Raw genomic sequence first — 21,899 nt, forward strand, 5'->3', positions numbered from 1 at the left:
AATATAACAATTACAGGAAACATATGGATAATGAACAGCATTCAAGATCAAAAGTCTAATTAAAAATACAAAATAGGAGCAGAGTAAACACGGACCTCCGAAACATCAGAGGTGGGATCAGGTGCCATGAAGGAGTGAGCATCCCCTGCTGACTGGCCACACGTGTTAACGTGTGCTTGTCATGATCGGGAAATAACGGAAACATCCGTCGTCAATCCAGTGTATAAATAATGAACTTACAATAAGTACAAAAACACCAGTCAGCATTTGACTCAGTGATAATTCTATTTGCCGACAAGGTCATTTTATCGGCAATGCCTCGTCGATATATCTAATTGTCGAGTTGAAGGCCAGAACAAGTGATTTCTTCTTGTCACGTGTAAGATTTTGGACAAATTCTGCTTCATATGAACACAAAAATAGGTCTGTTAATAACGATGGGGCGGAATTGGTATCAATGGGAATTCTAAAAGATTGTTAGAAGACCTGGTCTCCAAAAACAACATAGATATTGTCAATCAGAAACTCAAGCATCTTTTTTATGTCAACTTCAGAGTACTTGTGTGTACAATCAGAATGTTTTTAACGAAATAATTTTGCAAATGATAAGTGACAAGATGAGTAAATTTACGAGATCCATTTTTATTGAAAAAGCAGCTGTCAGTGCTATCAAAAAGCCTGGACTTTAATTTATCTTGGGGAATGGTTGTGTATAAAGTGAAAAAGTCGTAAGTTTTTAAGCTGCTGAATTCTTAAGATCTTGTGATTTCAATTTATCCAAAAGTTCCTTGGAATTTTTAAGTATCCACATCTGATTTACACTACTTCTTGAATATATTGTTGCACAGTATTTTTGAAGTTTCTCCTTCACTACTGTTAATATCTTAGTTGGGGGTAAAGAAAGAGGCATGATTAAACATTAACTAGAACCCGCTATGTATCTTTTTTACATCCAAATTTCCTTTATAATGTCTTAAAACTTTAATTTTTTTATGTCTAATTAACACTTAATCAGTTAACAAGAGTTACTTTAAAGTTTTCATTTTTTATATCCGGATTGAATCCTCTTCCTGTAGATATATTCGTAAAATATTTTATTGTAAATTGTACATAAAATATTTTAAATTCAAAAAATAATACTTCAAAATATATTTGAATTTCAACTTTAAATATCATAATCTTATATTCCCCGTAATTTATGAGGTTATAATGTTAGGACGAAGAGGAATCCAGAATGAGAATTTTAGTGAAGAGTGGGATCCAATAATGAAAACAACGTTTCTCTTTTTCTTCTTTAGCGACTTCTTTAAGAGGCCACAAGGGCCAAATCACTGAAAGCTCTTCTCCATAATAGGACTTTTAAAGGGAGTTCCTTTCACTAATGAAGAAAATTTTCAAAATAATTACACAATTAATGAATAAATCCACTGATTTATTCGATACATCATCTTACTTTCTCTTGTAATGGTCTAATACGGCAATTGCTTTAGACACTTTTTGAATAACGTAAACCATGGGGGTATTCACAATAGAAAACTTACTTATTTTTTTTTCTTATCGATTTATAAACCAGAGTTGGAAATTGATGAATGCTGGCAGTATGTACAAGATCGCGAACAAAAATCAACTAATTTCGCGGCTGACTAGCGATTTACTTGTTTAATTCTACAAATCTAATCAAACCTTTTGTGAAGAGAAGTTAATTATAAGTTACATCTGAATTAATTTCCGCGACTTCCATATCTCACTGCACAATTCATGTTGAAGAATCAAGTTCTTAGCATCAGAGTGCCGTATTTCTCCAATGTGTTAGGTAGATAACATTTGATACACATGTAAGCACTTTCCGGACAAAATGGTTTCCAATGATGGATTAAATTGTCTTTAACTTTGGTTTAATATTGTTTTATTTTGGGCTGACAATTACATATTGTTTGGTCCATTAAAAACCATATTAATACCATCAAAATGAATTTTTATGCCCCCTTCTGTCGGTCTGTTTGTGGTCGGTCTGTCGGTCCACTTATTTTCCGTTCATTTTCTTCACAACCGTTATACATACTGAAATGAAATTTGGTATACAGATTTATCAGATCAGTATCTAGCGCTGCATTTCATTTCCGGAAATATGCATAGCATTTCCGACATTTTTTAATTTCATTTTCGACATTTTTTGTTTTCATTTCCGACATAATTTTGTTTTCATTTCCGGAATTCACCTGTGCGACAATTCAATGTTTTCTAAGTAAGTGAAAATGGAATTTAAAAGTATTAGTACAGAATATTGATTAAAAACATCTACACATATATATGCATACACGTAGCTCTAAATAAAAGAGTTTGATGAGTATAAAGTTTTTCATCATATCTAATGTGCACTAAATTAAATGTCAGTGACAGTTTCACACTTATGTCCAAGTCATTGATAGATTTACAAAACTCGGATAACGGATAACGGATTTCAATGTTTTTATTTATGATTTTTTTTTCTTTAAATTATTCATAAGTAAAGTATTCAGATCTGTTACTAAAAGTACTACATATGTATTTGAAAAATGTCGGAAATGAAAACAAAAAAATGTCGGAAATGAAAAATGAAAAATGTCGGAAATGAAAAAATGATAATTACCAAAAATTCCGGAAATGAAATGCAGCCGTATCTAGGTCAAGTTTTGTTATGGGTAAGATCCTGCCATTTTTGACAGATTTATGCCCCTTGGACGTAGAACAATTCCAATTATTTTTGGGGATGGGGGCATTAGTGTTAAGCAGTTCAAGTTTGTCTAAAAATGTCATCGAAGACTGCAGAATGACATTGTCAGTTGCATAGTATATACTGGTATGTTCTTTTCTGTCAATGGAAGCAACTTCTGCATCACTTTTTGCGCCCATTTAGCTCTGTTCGTCGAAATCGTTGTTTTCAACTTTAAATGAGTGTCGATTTAGACATATTTCACTTCGCTCTACATGAACTGCCCTTGTGGGTAAATAATTTTTAAAAATACGGTTAATTTGAAGCCTTCGGTCGTGTTTGCATTAATCTTGGTTATAAAAACACAATATTGTATAGTTCGTTAGAGAATAAATTTTTATCTCACAAAAATTATTGGAGAGGAGAAGATATTTAGTCCGAGTACTTTGAGTAATTGAAGCACCAATCAAATGCTGCTTTCGTCATCAAATGATAGAAAAAACCTGATGGTGGCTAAAAAAACTAGTCTCGACGAAGTATTATCAATTAACAATAGTTACTTCAATTCATACGTCGACTCGAGGTATAACATACAATCGAATTTGAAATTAAATATACCACAGTCTGACACATGAGACGCTGTTCTGATATTTTATGTCATTTATTAATTTCCAATCGATAGGTGATGTGACCTATTCGAATATGTGATATCAATATTTCGAATCCGTGATATCACCTTTTTAATAACGCCCAATTGAATTGAATATATGATATTATTTATAAAATAAAGGGAGATAACGAACATTATTCAAGCTCAAAAGTCCACGAAACAATACAAATTTTGGAGCAGAGCCAACATGGACCTCTAAAACATCAGAGATAGGATCAGGTTTCATGGAGGAGTGGGCATCCCCTGTCAACCGGTCACATCCGCCATGTGCTCCTTGTCATGATCGTGAAATAACAGATATGACCCATTTACAATTCAGTGTTTGTATAATGGTCTAACAAAGAGTTTGACAAACGTCAGCATTTGACTTAATGATAGAATGCACTTGCTGACAAAAACATAGAAGTTACGAATTGACGACTTTTAACGAAACTGCTGATATTCTTCTTTCGTCAACTTGTTTGTCAATGTTTTACCTCGTCTTAAAAAAAGGTTCATACGCAGGGCAGGCTCTTGTGTATCGAATCAACTTGGTGATATAAAACCAGTATGCAACTCATGAAGGTATTGCTGCATAATAAGGGATGACTATAGAAAAGTTAGTCATCACGTTGATCATAGATCTTTTCTAGTGAAATACCCATAAAATATATGAAACAGATGTGTCAGACTATATTATTTAATACTGGATGTTACGCTATTTATTTTGTTACAATTTACTCTCAATAAGTGTTTTTTTTTAATATTCTTTTACAGCATACCCTGATTGTTACGTTATTTAACATACATAAAATGTGACGCTATTTATATTGTTACAGCTTATCCCGAATGTTACCCCACTCAGTTTAAATGTCGGAATAAACAGTGCGTCAACCTGGATTTGCTGTGTGATGGAATCAAGGACTGTTTTGACGGAAGTGATGAAGAAAACTGCGGTAAGTGTTACATAAATATCTGAACGTTTCCAAAAATCGCAAAAATCCGGAGAATAAGTTAAAAACTATGGTGTCTCATATTAAAGCCATACAGTGCGTATGATGTAATTATGCGAGTAAAAAATTTTAAAATAATTATTAGGATATAATGCCTAGTGTCACATTCGACCATCAATTTGTGAAAAATTCATATCTTTTAAAGATGACTATTTTATCATGCAATTTATCAGACTTGCCAAAACTCTTTAGCGTTAAGAAATTTTGCGAATTGGGCGAGACCATAAATTAAATTAAACCATTTTATTCGACTCATTATTTCTTTATATAAGGGAGCTCATATTATTCTATATATAACTTAAATTGACTTCATTGTACATGCCAAGTTTGGGAAAAATCTACCGTCAATGTATTTTTAAGGGACCGTCTCAAAATACAGGTACATTAACAATAGGATTATACATGTATAGGAAAGTGCCGATTTTCCTCACTTTAAAGCAAATTATACAAATACTACAATAGACTTTTTGCTCAAGCTATGATCTATGATGAGCAATACTTTATTGTACATCATATGTAAAAAACACAAAATTCTACTGTCTTGTTTCCAGAGGGGGCATCTCTAAATGCATGAAATATAAGAGTTTTCCTGTTTTTATAGAGTACTACAAAATATGACTTATACACAGGATTTATACAAAACAATAATGTAAATGGTTTTAGATTTTGTGGAATGGTCTTTCCATGTTTGAAATCAAGACGTCAATGGACTACCACGCCCACTTGAATCAAAATGGCCCTGTTATTCAGAACATTTTCTTCTCTGTGTGATATAGCCTGACCTACCCCAGTTGTGATTATTTTAACAAATTTGATTCTTTTCTAACTGAGAATCCTTTCCTATTCATATGTCTTCTTGAGGATATTTTTTAAGATGTTGCCTACACTTTTCATAGGGATAATGATTTTAACAAATTTGATTCTACACTACGTAAGGATGCATCTATATCATATCTCTGACCTTACAGGATCTTTGAGTTACCGATTTTGTTGCTGTTTCTCTGACCTTACAGGATCTTTTGAGTTGCAGGTTTTGTTGCAAATTTTCTCTGAGCTTGCAGGATTGATGAGATTCCTATTTTGTTGCTGTTTCTCTCAGAAATAATGAAATGCTTCATTTTTTATTTGTTACAGACTTGTACCACCGGTGTGGGTCGGGTTTTTATAGATACCCGAGCAGTGTGTGTGACGGATTCGTAGATTGCGAGGATCAGTCAGATGAGGCTAACTGTAAGTGAGAAAAATTCAATTAAAACAATGTCAAGAAATTTTATAGTTACATATCTTTTAGTTAACGAAGACAGGGTTTGAACTGTGATCATAGTCTCTGAATATCTTCAAACTATGGATGATTTCTTTCACTTTTTTATAAGTCAGAAGCAATTTCCGTGAAAATATCATCTAGCAATTTTATATTTACACTGATGAATTTATTACAAAATTCATGTAAAAACAGCTGTAAGCAGGATAAAGAAGTATAAATAAAAGTTTCGACATATTCGTACACTTCTTTGAATCTTGTATAAATTATATAAAATATAGAAATACTGCACAGTTTTCAAGTGCATAAGTCCATTCAAACAATAGAGCTCAGGAGCAGAACACGGATCTCTACAACATCAGACATGTGATCAGGTGCCATGAAAGAGACGACCGGTCACACGCAACGTGTTCTCCTAGTCATGATGGGAATTACGGAAAATCCAAAAACAATTCAGTGTGTGAATAAAGGTCTAACAATTGCTATAAGAAGGTCAGTTAGTATTCGACTGAATGATAGATTGTACTTGCTGACAAAGTCATTATATCGACCATAGAACTAGAAAAGTGATGACTTTTAGCGAGACCGATTATATTTTTGATTCATCAACCTCAACTTATTAATCAATATCTTGTTTGGAAATTGTTCGATCGTAGAACATACTCTTTAGTATTAACTAGGAGACACAAACCGCATAAGCAAATGATACGAATAAATTGCTATACTCGTCAGAAAAGCTGAAAAAATAAAGTATTTACGTTTATTTGTTAATTTTTGTGATTATGTTATAATTAACGTCTTTTTCCCTTTAAATATCTAGACAAAAAACAGATTTTATGGTATATTTTATTTCAAGTTCACTGGGATGTGTAGAGTCGACATATAAATGGAAGTAATTATTGTTAATTGATTAAATGTAAACGTGTTTGATATAATCTTAATTTCAAGTTAAAGACCAGAATAATCTTAATTTCAAGTTAAAGACCAGAATACCAAAGTGTTTTCTCCATCTCTTGAATAAGTTTTTGATTAAATTCTGCTTCATATGAATACAAAAACAAGTCTGCAATTAACGGAGAGCAGTTGGTACCCATGGGAATTCTCTCAGATTGTTTAAGAACATGGAGTCCTTGACCATCCCTGTACTTGCAGGTTAAGGTCAGGGTTGTGTCTTCGAGGCGAAGATAATTTAAGAAGGGATTATTGTAAAAGTTTTAGCAGTGGATATCGACTCCCCTGACTAGTGATGCAGGAGTCCCGGGTTTGATTCCTGGTAAAGCTATACATTTTCTTCCCGTTATAAACTTAGTTCCTGTGTTCTAATATAGGACATATTTTATCTGTTTGAAAAAATGTATCTGTCTTAATTTAGACAGCTTAATAATACTACTTTGATTTTGCGTTAATCTCTGAAGAGATCATTAAAGAGCATAAATACAGGGAGTGATCATTAGTAGCAGTATTTTTACCCTGTTACTATTCTGAGTTGTTCCCTTCCGTTATTGCTCAAAATTGCACCTTTTCAACACATAATTTTGAGGGCAAAGTTCTGCTGAAAAATTATGGGCTACATGTTCTGTTTTCCCTCACACAAATAGAATTATTAAAGGATTTACAAGAAAAGCTGTTCGTTAAAAGTCGATGCATTAGAATTTCATTCTTTCTAAATGGAAAGCTGAAATAATAAATCAACAAAAGTCAGAAATGAAGAAAAAATGATTTCAGTGGTTATTTACGATGTTTTTATCGCTTTCAAATATATAAAAATATATAAAAAGATAGAATTTCTTTTAAGTTAAACACTTGAAAGATTTTAACATCTAAATGATTTACATTAAAAAATGAAATAATGGGTTGTCATGGAGACAGATTTGAACCTTTAATCAGTCGAGGACTTTCATATATTTTTACATTTTAAAACTGTTTTCATGCTCATTAGGATCATATTGAAGATTTTGGAGATTTTTATAATAAATTTCAAAGATCTCATGTTAAAAACACATTTAGAATGTGAACTATTAGCCTTATACGATAATGGCTGTTGAACTTTATTTGGAAGGATTGTTTATCTTTTTCTTAGTCCAGACTATTTATATCGATCTTCACAAAGTATCACCTTTACTTCATGATCATTATGTTGTTACATGTATCGCTATTTTAATTCAGAATTAGAAATTTTTATGAGTACAGTTTCTTCCTATATGTATGTAAAACAGTGACAGTAATAGTACTGTAAAACAGCAACTTGGTAATCGGACAAAATAATACTGAAAGTCTCTTCAATTTCACTTAATCCCTCTATTTTTGATTAAACTGTCTTCTAATGCGCACTCTTGCAAGCACACGTGCATGCACATGCTTTCATGATAATTGTTTTATATCAGGCTATAGATCTCCCTAATGTATGACTATATTCAAAATTTCAAAAGATTTTGTCATGTCATCACGTCTGTACTACTAATATATACTTTATATTATGAGTTTCAAAAAACGTGTTGTGCGTGCGCGCAAAATGACCTTTGCGCAAATCTACATAACATGCCTACTGACAAGGGAATTATTTTTTGAATTAAAAAACGTCTGTATCAATTATATTGGACAAGGGAATTATTTTTTGAATTAAAAAAATATAAGCTGTTAATTGGAGTATTTTCTACGCATTTATTTTCAAAAACATGAAAATTATTTGTCACATTTGCATAAATGACAGATTGGTTAATTTTGTTTGAACAGCGTGCTAAAGTACAAGTAGCCTGGTCGACTTTTTTCTTTGTGTCAGGCTTAAATTAACCTAAAAATATGTATAGTCTTAGGCTATTGCATGCTTGGGGAAAATTGATATCAAAATAAATATTCCAATTTTCTCGTATCTTATATACAGGATGGTGATAACCATACCCTTTTCGAAATGTAAAAGCTTAACGTTGGATATAAGTTTTGTATTGGAATATGTATTTCTTTTGAAAACAAAACTCCTCAATAAGAGAGGCTTACAGCATTGGAATAGGCAATGACAAACAGAATAGATGCATCAATGAATACTAACGAAAAGAATACGTTTTAATACATATCATTATCTGATTTTGTGAAGTTCTTATTAAACAGATTCCTGTCGGTGCCATTCCACAAAATTAGAAATCCCTCGATTTTACCCCCAGGGAAAGTAAACTATAAAAGCACTTGTCTGATTTGTGTAAGTTTTGAGTCATGCTGCCTCTGAACAAATTTGATTTATTTTATTTCCAAAGGTATTGTTATTTATCTCCTGTCGATCTAAATCGAAGGTTTCTACATTTTAAATGGAATTGGTTGGCTTGTTGTAATTTTGCATGTCATCTTGTCATGGTTGAAACACGCCATTTCCCTCTTATCTGGTCACCGTGTCTGCAATTCTGTCAAACTTACAAAAATCCCTATTAATCATTAGGTATCCGGAACAATTTTATCTAGTTATGCTGTCCATTGCATAGTCCTCGCCGTGGCTGCTGTCACCTCTCTAAGCTAATACAGGATCTTTATCACGGCTTAAAGGTACACCAGCTTAATTTTTACCTAGGTGCAAAAAATTAAAAAATGTATTTTGGAGCATTAAACACAATCGAAAACATGTTAAATTTGACACCCTAAAAGGCAATAGTTGTTTCTTCGATTGTTTTTGTTGTTTTGGCCATTTCCTTTTCAAAAATACTTAGGCCCTGTTCTGGCAGCAGTCAACAATTACGCAGTAGTTAAGCATGGCTCAATTACAATTAAAATATGTCTTTTGCTCCCCGGTTAGTCAAATATTCGAAAATAAGAATTGTACTTCTCCAGAACACAACCAGTCATATCTCGTTTTCCAAAAAATGGATTTTAAATTATTCTTAAGAGGATATGCTTTAGTAAATACAATTCTTCATCACAGAATTATTGTCAAAACTCTTCCTTAGGCAAACCATCTTATGGAATATGATAAGTGGCATTCCAAAGTCATGCAAGAGGTTTCTGAATTTTAGCATATGTTATCGGAAAGCCTAGATGAGACCGACATTTTCTTTTCTGTATGTGTATAGAAATATATTTCCCAGAGATGTATTCAATGACATATATGTACAGAATTGCATCTTATCTTATGGCATATCATTGATTGTAAATATTCAATAAGATTTTTGTATGTGTTTCATATTTGGATATTTTTCAATGGTAACCTAACAAGAAAACGTTGTAAAAACATGTTGATATTAACTTTGCTACCGCCAACTTCCTTGACTTATAATGCAATATACTCTTATACCTGCATATAGGGTTTATGTCCCTCAGTAGCAAGCTATACGTGCGAACAATTTTTAAAATAAAAAAAAAATCTTTTGACTAAGAAGTTAATAAAACAAGAATATCAACAATCTCGTTTAAATCATCAGATCTTTTGTCGGTACAATGAACCCGACAGCAAATACAATTATCGTTAAGTCAAATGCTGACAGGCGTTTTTCATATTAATGTTAAGCCAATATTTACACACTGATTAGTCTAATGATTTTTCCCTGGACTCTGACAAGGAGCACACAGAAGTTGTGACCGGTCGGCAGGGAATGCTTACTTCTCCATGACACCTAATCCCACTTCTGTTGTCTTAATAGATTCGTGTTTGCTTTGCTCCCGATACGTATTGTTTTTATAGGCTTTTGAGCTTGACTGCTGTTAGTTATCTTTCTATATCGTACAGAAGACATTTTTTTCCTTTGCTGTATGATTAGTGATGTCCTGTAGATCTTTAAAAAAAATTATACTTATGTCACAGTCTAGTTTGTTGAGTATGCCAGGGAATTTTGGAAAGCTGAGTAATAATGAATTGCTTTTATTTAAAGAAGATGGGCGAACAAGGCGGGCAGAATGCCTATAGTGCGACAGATAAGAAGTGAAAATTTTAATCCCAATTGAATCCAAATTTTACTCGATATTTCATCTAAAATTAAAGTATACTTTATGTAAAATCTCTACAATTTACAAAAATCTCACAAAGACTGAAAATATATGCCTATGAAAAAGCTTACACACACTAAAAAGAAGAAAAACGATCATTTTCTCATACTTAAACAAAATTTTTCAATATGGGTGGGTCTTCTCTCCATTTTTTTGAAAGATGATCCTAAAAGTGTGCAATAAAATACACATTTTTTGTTGTTCAAAAACATGGAGAGAAGACCCACTATACCTTAAAAGTACACTTTTATGACACAACATAAGCATCTTTCCGAGAAATACTTCAAGTCCATAAAGTCGCGGGTCATATCACAAACATGATTTAAATGCCTGAAATCACCATGAGTGGTGTAGCATAGTGGTTAACGCGTTAGTCTCAAAGCAGTATGCTACTGATACGGCGGATTTTTATTGCTAGGGTTCGAATCCCACGAATACCATCTAATAATTTTATGAAAGAAAATTTTTCATGAGATTTTTTTCTCTCTGAGAAAAGTTTTTTTTCTCATAATTTCAAAAATTTAAATAATTATAAGTTAATTTAAATAATCAATTCACATATTTGATATGATTTCTTAATATCTGACGCTATAGGCATTCTGCCCGCCTTGTTCGCCCATCTTCTTTTAAAAGATGGCAATGAAAAGACTAATGAATATTAAATTTCCATAAAGAGAAACCTGTTGCTGGGTTGTTTTTTTTTTTTTTTTTTTTTTTTTGTTTTTTTTTGTTTTTTTTTTTAAATTTTTTTTTTTTTTTTTTTTGCTTTTTTTTTTTGCTTTTTTTTTTTTTTTTTTTTTGTTTAATTGTTAACATAATAATTATTTTATATATAATTCTGAGTTTACTTTGACTAATATTTGAAAGATGTTTCATTATAGCATTTGGGTTGTTGATTTTATCCTGCCATAGTAATTCTTTACGATGATTTTGTGAATATCGTGATAATGTGAGTCTAGATCTTTGAAGGCTATATTTGGCAACCTTAAATCACATGCCTCAAATTTAAAGAATAAATCATAATCTTATATATAAAAAAAACAGTCTTTTTTTTCAAAATCTTTTTTTTTCATCGATTTAAAAATAGCTTCATACAAACATAAACATGTTAAATGTACTTCCTCTCGTCCAAAATGCACTGTTTATTTCCTGAAAATCTTTATTGATTTTAAAGAGAATACAGAAAAACAAGCTTTAATGTTTGAAAGCATTTTGGTTTTTTTTTTTCTTTTGAAAAAAAAACCCCTTTAAAACAGATCTAGAAAAGAAACTTATAAAGAAGTAAGGAAATAAAATTCAGAATATCCGTTTCCAAATCACACTAATGTCATCGTGTAAAAATCTTTGTTTGAGGTATTAATCTTCTTACTGTCGATAGCTATACCTTTTAAATAAATTGGACATGTACATTATATAGGACTTACAAAGATTCGATACAAAGAGCTTACTAGTATCTGCTTCATTTACTAAAAAAGAAATTGAAATTTATTGAAAGAATTAAAACATCTTTAAAATATTACTTATCTGGTATGAAGCATTGATAAAGTAGCATAATATAGATCATAAGAAATTACTCCAGCAACAATATACATTTCGTTTCATTACATTCCAATAAAAAATCCGTAGAGTGAGAGACAGAGAAAGGGGTTAACATTCGTCATTTTTAAGCTAGGTCTTACCAGCACCGATAGAAATTTTATGTGTATCAAGTGCGAGCATAGGTCATATGCATCAACGGGGAGATATCATCAATTTATCACTCATCAATTTGGGCAAGAAATCAATCAAAATTTTAACAGGGTTATCTCAAATTTTGTTCCTATCTAAAATTGTATGAGATAGATAGAACATGTATAACTGCAATTTTCATTATTGCTTATCTAGCGAACTGAAATCGTACAGTGTATGTATACATTCTGCAAATTTTGCCAATAGTCAACGAAAAAATAAAATTCGAAATCACAGTTATCAAACAACGTAGATACTAGTATCTTCTAGTGGTGAGACAAGTACGATCGCTGGTTATCAGAGAGATCAGTTGGTAGAGCACAGAGCATCTTTTTCCTTATTAGATGTTTAGCCCACGGACATCTTTTTTTCAAAGTTTGTCACAAAAAATTATGTTTCACTCAAATTTTAGGTACCATTTCCTGTCAAAATGGCTTCCGGTGTAGAAATGGGCGTTGCCTAGGAATGGCCAATCGTTGTGACTGGTTCTGTGACTGCGGAGAAAGCTGTGAAGATGAAATGGGCTGTGGTGAGTGACAACTGAGACGTTACGTCACGGTCTACTTATAACTTGACTTGACATACGATCGTGTTTTGTTATTCTTTGACAATTCTTCTGATGTCAGATCGTTTTCTGCATCGATATATTTTTAAGATAACGAGAAGTTTGTTTAAAGACGTTGATTATTTTTGTAAAATTGTCCTTTGTATTCTATGTAAGGAGCCCCTGTTTGTCCCGTTGAAGACTCGTTTGCCTGTAAATCTCTGTATGAGCTGAAGATAGAGAGATGTATCGATAATAAGTACCTTTGTGACGGGCAGAATGATTGCTACAACAATGAACGCGGGTCTGACGAGATGTCCTGTCTCTATCAACTACAGGCCAGCTGTAAGTAACCTCCACTTATTTAGCCGGAGATTTGTCATGTTACTTTCTCTGAACGAGAGGTTGCAACTACATTATGCATTAGAAATCTGAAAGTTGGTCTATAAAACAGTAAGCTATTCCCGTTTCAATATGAGAAGTCTTAAAATTTAAGTTTTACTGGCAATCTTTAGGAACAATTGTTATCAATATAAACATGATGATCTATACCAATTCTTGAAAATCATTTTGAATTTTAATAAATACATGTTCAATTAATGCATTATTCTCAACTGTCTACGTGAAAAAGAAAAAAAATTGGGATAATTTTATCATTGATTATATTTAATTCTTCTTAGAGATTATCGAAAACTTTTTTATCTTAATTTAACGTGGCATACATACGATTTGATTTGCTTTTTTCCCAGATATTAGATTTATGCCCCCACAATCGAAGAAGGGGGTATATCGTGTCTGTCCCGTCCTTCCGTCTGTCTGTTTGCCCGCAAAAACCTTAACCTTTCTCATAACTTTTGAGTGGATGGGGCTGTGGTTTTCATATTTCACAGGCGTACATGTATTCCATTTGACAAGACCTTTCTTTGGGTACTATCAAATTTTACCTCTTGACTTGAACTTGGAGTTTGACCTATTTTTACCCAAAAACCATCAAACATTAACCTATGACATAGCTTTTAAAGAGTCAGTGCTAGGGCTTTCATACTTCACATACAATATTATTTCAGTTTAAACAAGTATTCTGAGAGTATTGCATATGCAAAATATTTCTCCTACCGGGATCCCCTTTTCTTCGGTGTCTCCGGTTGGGACTAATAATACAAAAAACGTATCTAATCGGATTATGCTGTTGATATGTAATGTAAGAGTTAAATGATTTGAAGGTATTTCGTTTGCGAAGATCTATAACCAAATATTGATCAAGAATACAAATGACAAAAATGACTGGCACCAAAGTAGAGAGGGCTATGTTTAGATATCCTTCTATAATAAAAATCATTCAACTGAAAGAACAACAATGCAAAACACTACCCAATTAACTTTGGTTAATTTATTTTGCCTTGTATTCGGACGTCAATATTTCAGTGCATTTACTAAGTTTGTTTTGACAAAGATTGTAATAAGCAGGTAGTAATTTTTCGTGGCACCTGCCATTAGCATGCTTTACAGGTTTTCTTACCGTTCATTTCCTACAAATAGTTTTCTGAGTTTATTTTCCTTTAATTTACACTTCAACATTACGAAATCGCGTCTTTTGCACGTTGTAACCTCTCAGAATGTGCAGATTAACGTGTAATTCCTAACAGATAAGCTAGGTGTTGCTGTGTTATTTAAGACACTTTTCTCGCTGTCGTTTTTACGATCAAATCATGCAGTCTTGCTCACGGAAGGAAAATTCTTTTGGTGGTCTGGCAAGTGAGAATATTGAAGATAAAGATTGAGAGATCGTTATCAAGTTGCATAAAACATAAGACAGTTATTTTTGATAGCCGAAAACATTTCCAAAAAACACCAAACTAGAATATAGTAAATTGTTTGTCTGTCGTTTGTTTGGCTTGAAGCAGATGTTTCTTTTTTTCAGATAATATTTCCGGAAAAAACTGTAGCGATTTTGGTCGTGATTACTTCCCTTGCCCAGAGGGACGTTGTATTCCTCATAAAGCGGTGTGTGATTACTTCATAGACTGTAAGAATGGCGAAGATGAGGATAAAAGAATGTGTGGTAAAAATAATAATGTCAAGAATATTTTTGGAAGAAAAAATACGGAAGCCCTGGAGGGACATTGACTTACTTGTTATGACTTATTAATTTTGTTATAACCTTTTTGTTTTGACTTATTTGTTGTGAATGTTTCGTAGCTAGTTATAACTAAGTGTAAGAAAGCTATTGAAAACCTATAGATTGGCTAACTTTTATGATAAAAAGGATATTTAGTCCTATTTTAACTGTGGTTTTTGATTAACAAATTGTAGTTTAACGTCCAGTATAGTTGTGATTTCTAAAGTAAATATTCTTTTTGTTGTTATAACTAATTCTTATTTTCTAAAAGTTATTACGTAATTCTTATATGTAACTTCCAGTTTGCATGATGATTGACAAACTGACAATCACTACTATTTCATTTTCTCGTTAGTAATAAATTCAAGGACTTGGTGAAGTTTTTCTGAAACTATACGTTGCCTTCATCTTTCACGCCACTTTTTGTAAACTAAACTTGTCATAACAAATTCAAAATAACAAGAATTCAAAGTTAATTCATAAGAACTAAGTCAAAACACATAAGAAATAAGTCAAAACACATAAGAAATAAGTCAAAACACATAAGAAATAAGTCAATATCTCTCAAGGGCGTCCGTAATTAACAGATAAAAATTTAGTAATCACATCAGTTTTGTACGTTTAACTACAAGAGTACAATAAATCGTTCTCAATAGCTTACCTTCACTTAGTCAGAACTAACAAAAAAAATCTCAAAACAAATAAGTCAAAACAAAAAAGTTATAACAAATTAGTCATAACAAGTAAGTCAATGTCCCTCCAGGGCTTCCGTAAAAAAATGTAGAAATAAATTGAATATAAAATTTAATGATATATCAACAGTAGGTCATTTTACCTAGTCATTTGTATAAAAAAAAATGCCGAATTTTCTTATTCCGAAACTTATTCCTTGCTATTTTGTCTGTTGCATGTCAGATTTTATCCCCCTTTTAGAAGTGCAAGGGATTATAAAGTGTCGAAGATGAGGTTTTATTTAAATGCATCATCAGAAGAATTAGACAAAAATAAACTTTTAGCAAGGAAATCAATTATTACTCAAATACTGTGTCTCTACAATAATAACAAGCTTAATTTATGGAGAATTTAGTTTACTTTCCGTATAATCTTTATTTTAAAAAAATAATCATTTAATAATTAAATGATCAAAACATTGTCAGCTGATTTATAATTCTTGCTTCATTGTAATAATACAGAATTATGTACTAGTATTATCAATTCTAGAATAATATCTTTATTAATTTCAATTTGAGGTTGAAAATGATGCATCATGTATATGCAATCATTTTCAACTGAGACTAAAATTAATAACATTGTTTAGTATATTGTTTAGTTTGTATGGTGGCATATGTATGTTATCCAGATTTATATGTTCATATATCACATTCATTTATGATTTTTTTTAACATAGCATATCAAGTCAAGTCATGGTAACTTTCTGGTTTGTCGACAAACACTTACTTTATATCTTGTAAAGTCAAGATGAGATATCACAATTTGTTGTGGTAGCTATTTTGAATGACTTATCTTGCGTCATGAATAAAATAACCATCACAAAAAACCATTACTTATCATGACTGGACACGATATAAAGTCGCCGTTTGTTGACAAACAAGAAAGTTACCAGTATCATGACTTGACGAGATAGGTATCTTGACTTGACATGATATATGCTGTGTTAACAAAAAGTAATGTGGATGGCGTAAATAAGTCGCCATAAGTTTGCATTTGAATAAGAAATACAGTTTCTTTTTGCAGCTCATGTTTAGATTTAGATTCTATTCTCTTTGTTATTTGTTTGTTTTGAATTTTTTGACTAGAAACTACTTTTAAACTGTAAAATAGATGAGGATGCATTTAATTGGATTTCGGTGAGAATTTTATCAAACTTGAAAAGTGAAAATTTCATTGATCTATCACATAAAATTTTAGCATTCTTTTGATGTATATCAGGTTCCTGTGAATTATGAAAGGGAAATATTTTCATTATATTTTTATCTTAGAAAAGTATTTCCGGGACTGCAAACAAGGGGAGTTTGAGTGTAAGAACAGACAGTGTATTGATTCCTCGTCCCGCTGTGACGGACGGGCGGACTGCTACGACGGATCTGACGAGGAAGATTGTGGTTAGTCATACAGTAATATCAGTTCTCATTTTTATTTTCTGAAGGATAGCTTTACAACTTTATTTGATACCTAAATTTTTATCATATGCTATTTGATTTTGAACGTCAAATTAACATATATTCAAATATTCGAATCTTCAATCATTTGCACCTAGCTTAACATGAATTGACTTATCTTAAAATAAATTGTACATATCTTCAAATCAATTGTACCTATCTTCAAATCAATTGTACCTACTTTCGAATCAATTGAACACATCTTAAAATTAATTGTACCTATCTAAAAATCAATTGCACCTAGCTTAAAATTAATCGTACCTATCTTAAAATCAATTGTATCTATCTAAAAATCAATTTCACCTAGCTTAAAATTAATCGTACCTATCTAAAAATCAGTTGTACCTATCTAAAAATCAATTGTACCTATCTTAAAAACATATTGTTCCTTTCTTCAAATCAACTGTACCTATCTTTAAATTAATTGTACCTATCTTAAAATTAATTGTACCTTACTTAAAATCAACTGTTCATATCTTAAAATCAACTGTATATATCGTCAAACCATCTGTTATCATAAATTATAAAGATACTGACAATAACAACATGAACAAATGCTTTGTGCAGTTCCATTCATGTTCAAGTTGCTGTTCGAGGGAGACTTCATTATTTTCAATAGTAGAAAAAGAATTGAACATTAGGTAAAATTGAAATAGAGGGGTGATCAAAACGTTCGCAAACTAATTGAATAACTTCCATACAAGAAACAATATTTGGTTTTAATGTTGATTATATTTTAAATTAATTCTCCCCGATTTTAATGCACATCAACCACCGTTCTGCGCGTGCGCGAATCGCGTGATATTGGCGGTCACGTGACCCCCTCCGTAGCGTTCTATCACAAAAGTTACAAGATTTTTCCGAGTTTTATATTTCTTTCCATGTGAGTTAATTTTTATGACAAGAACAGTTAATTTGTCAGAAATGGTCATATCTCGGCAACAGAATGGGTGGATAATAACATCCTTTCCAAAAATAAGCATGGCGACCATTAAAACACAAATCTTCTGTCTCAGGAGAGACCTTTATTCAAGGTGGATAGAGAATGGGTGCATCCTTTTTATCATATCTAATATCTGATTTGTTTAAAAACTAAAGTAAACGATATCTTAGGTATTTAATACTTATATCATTGTTCAAATATTCAACTATTTTTCAAAGTGCTAATTGGAGGTCTTTGATAGCAAATTGCTTAATTAAAAATACATATCTTTTCAAACTTGCTTTCATTGGGCAAGATGACAAGTATCATTTTTAACCATCAGCCTTCCTTCACTAAAACGATTAATCCAATCATTAATTGAATTTATAGGAACTCATTTATCTCAATAAATTGTGTACAAATTATTATATGATACTGTAGAGGGATTTCTAAGATAGTACAATAAATTGTACAGTCGTTTGTTGAACGAGTTCGACTGAGACAACCATTTTTCGTCACAAGTGACCTAAATAGTGACGTCATTTTCACATTGTGACGTCACAAACAAGGAGAGAAACTTTATTCAACATATGCTATTTATAGACCTTGTGTATGGCTATGTGTGTACCTATTTCATTCTTATCTGAATTGTGGTTTTGTAGATATAGAGATAGTTTGCGAACTTTTTGATCACCCCTCGTACCTCCTCAATTCCGTTTTGGATATGTTTCAATTGTACCCATTTTCAAATCACTTGTACCTATGTATATATTAATTATGTCGATACGATATATCCTCGTGAGCTTGAGATAAAAGATACCACAGAGTCTGACACATTTGTTAGATATTTGAATATTTTACTTGAAAAAGATATTAATGGTAATCTAACAACTAAGCTCTGTGATAAACGTGATGACTGTATAACTTTTCTATCGTCAGCTTCCCTTACTTATGCAGCAGTATACATGTACCTTTATCACCTGCATACGGAGTTATATCTCAGTTGATATGACGCAAGAGTATGCTCTACTTACGAACATTTTCTAAAACGAGGGTATTTAATGAAAAACAAGTTGATAAAACAAAAATATCAGCAGTTTCGTTTAAAGTCATCATTTTGTAAGTTCTATGGTCGATAAATTGACTGTCAGCGAATACAATTTATCATTGAGTCAAATGCTGACTGACGTTTTTCATGCTAATGTTAGTCCATTATTCAAACACTGAATTGACGACGGATTTTCTCGTTATTTCCCGATCATGAGAGGGGACACACGGCGGGTGTGACCGGTCGGCAAGGGATGCTCACTCCTCCATGGCACCTGATCCCACCTCTGATGTTTTGGAAGTCCGTGTTTGCTCTGCTCCTATTTTGTATTGTTTTATGGATTTTTGATCTTGAATACTGTTCTTTATCTCCATATGGTTCATCTTTTATTCAATTGTACCTATCTTAAAATCAATTATACCTATTCATCTATTCCTTTAGACATATCTTTAATTCATTTGCATCTGTCTTCAGTTAATTTGGACATTGATTAATCATTTGAAGTTGAAGATAGGTACAATTATTTGAAGAAAGGTTCAAATATTTAAATATGTGATAATTTGGCGTTCCATTAGTATACGTGTAATTTGCTTATTCAGATCAATTTACATAATTTCTTTACAAATCACTTCATTGTTTCTGGTTATTGTTTCGTTTTCTTTCTATCAAAAGATAAAATACAATGTCCATCTGGCTACAGACACTGTAAGAGTGGACCATGTATACCGGAAGTTTATTGGTGCGACTACTTCCGTGACTGTCCGGATGTATCAGACGAAACAGACTGCTGTAAGTAATCGAAAGCATTGGGCTTCTATGCTAATAAAACTGCTGTCAATTTCGCTATACAACGAACATGTCAAATGACTTCTTTCGTAATACCTTTACAAAAAAAAAGCAAAGTAGTTACTCAAATATTGGGAAGCAATTTTAGTGTTGAATAGCTTGTCGCCTTCTTTTATCCCTCTTCAAGTTGAGAAGTAGGGTTTCTTTAGTGGTATGCCTTACGCTGTTTGTGGTTTTGACAGTTCACCGCCCGTGTGAAGTGGATGAATTTACTTGCAATAATGGACAGTGTATTGATTCCAAGTACATCTGCTACAAGTCGGCCGACAAGAGACTGGGCTGCGCTGACGAGTCCAATTTGTACCTCCCCCAATGTAGTTAGTATCCGCCATATTATCTGTAGTTTCCGGTCAAAATAAAACTGTAATTTATCAAGTATACATCAAAGTACTTTTATTCTAAGGTTTAATATGTATTTTTCTCTTTTAAAAAATATAAATATTACCAAATGATTATAAAAAGAAGTGTTGAGGGATTGCAATTTTGGATATTAAACAATTTACTCCAAATCAGTTGTATAATTTGGTTTGTAGAGGAAGCAAACTGCTCCCTTGGTCAGTTTAAATGCCGTAATTCCTACTGCATTGATGAGGATGCTGTGTGTGATGGAAATATCGACTGTCCTCTTAACTCGTACTGGGACGAACTCGGCTGTCGTGAGTTCTTTTTACTCGAATTACCAGTGCTAACTGTTTAACATGTTAACAAAATTGTTTTTGGTAAAGTGATGGCAAACTAGATGCCGGTGTGCTAGACAAAAAAAATTGAATTTGGCAAAAAGGGGGAAACCGTTTACAGAGAGACAACCATGAGATAAAATTTTGCTCTCCAACCATAAAATGTGTCATATATTACGCAATTTCTATTAAAAACATGCAAATGACTTAAGGTAAAATACACGTAAATTCAAATGTTTTGCTTTCCTTCATATCAAAGTCAATTGTGACTAAAAAATTGGTGCTTGGTAATGAACATAACACATAAAACCCAGATAAAGTATAGAGAAACGTGCTAAAGAAGGATCGACTTGAACTGAATCGACAACTTATAATTAAGTCCATATCTGCAATTTACGTCAGTCTGCATTATTTGTCTTTTTGATCATCTGTTCATAATTTATGACTGGGGTCCCGTGTCAGAAATATTTTGTCTGCAAACTAGATCATTCTAAACATTTATTGCTCCGAAAATATTAAAAAAATTAAATTGTAGCAAAAAATTCTTTAAAAAAATAGCTGAAGCACTCCAGTGCGAGATATTTATTTTATGTATGAAAATGTTTGAGCTATAAATGTCTGGAAAATTTACGCATCTCCTATTAATTTTGTTCTTCATTTTTACGATGTTTTAAATGCTACGTATTCTCCAATTTCACCAAAAGGCTTTATGTGTGTATTGCTGGTCCTTTATCACAATGAAATGTTTGAGGAAAAGAAAAAAAAACTCATAAATATGATGTTTTCTGGTAAAATCACCATCCCCTTACTAAATGCAACCTTCGCAAGCATTATCGTCCTATTTCCTTCCAGCTACATGTATATATACAGATATATCTGTATTGCCCACTTTACATGTGTCCCGTTCTGCCCTGTTTAACTTCCAAGCTGTGTTATTCCAATTTCATTTAAAAACTTTTATTTTTTTTTTTAATTATTTCACCTTCATTTAGGTTTTATTCACTTTGTTAACTCACGCATCATTATTATAAGATGTCCCAGTAATCGAAGATTCAAAATATTTTTCGCTCTTCCCTTCGTCTGTCTGTCTGTTTGTTAATAAGATCATCTGTCGTCTGCAAAACCTTGTACTTTGCCTAGACAACTTAAGAATGGTTGGCGTAAGGGCTTGTATATTTAATATGTTTTTTCTTGTGACAATTGCAATACATCTGACCCTTAAACCTTAAGCTGTCACAAGGAGTTTTACTTTTTGTTA

The 21,899-nt window shown here is 32.1% G+C and overlaps 1 protein-coding gene across 2 annotated transcripts in view; it reads left to right on the plus strand.

The window, feature by feature from the left end:
• Positions 1-21,899, plus strand: part of LOC134236383 (G-protein coupled receptor GRL101-like) — a 50,635-nt gene that overhangs the window by 18,005 nt on the left and 10,731 nt on the right. For both annotated transcript variants that reach the window (XM_062718546.1, XM_062718548.1), the window contains exons 6-14: positions 4,181-4,297; positions 5,489-5,584; positions 12,718-12,834; positions 13,027-13,194; positions 14,771-14,911; positions 16,969-17,091; positions 19,791-19,907; positions 20,147-20,281; positions 20,498-20,620. In XM_062718546.1, the coding sequence (XP_062574530.1) occupies positions 4,181-4,297; positions 5,489-5,584; positions 12,718-12,834; positions 13,027-13,194; positions 14,771-14,911; positions 16,969-17,091; positions 19,791-19,907; positions 20,147-20,281; positions 20,498-20,620 (1,137 nt within the window). The remainder of the gene's footprint in view (positions 1-4,180; positions 4,298-5,488; positions 5,585-12,717; positions 12,835-13,026; positions 13,195-14,770; positions 14,912-16,968; positions 17,092-19,790; positions 19,908-20,146; positions 20,282-20,497; positions 20,621-21,899) is intronic.

The sequence above is a fragment of the Saccostrea cucullata genome, unplaced genomic scaffold, assembly GCF_032062105.1.
Source record: "Saccostrea cucullata isolate Sc308-1 unplaced genomic scaffold, CSIRO_AGI_Scuc_v1 ctg270, whole genome shotgun sequence".
Taxonomy (NCBI): Eukaryota; Metazoa; Mollusca; class Bivalvia; order Ostreida; family Ostreidae; genus Saccostrea; species Saccostrea cuccullata.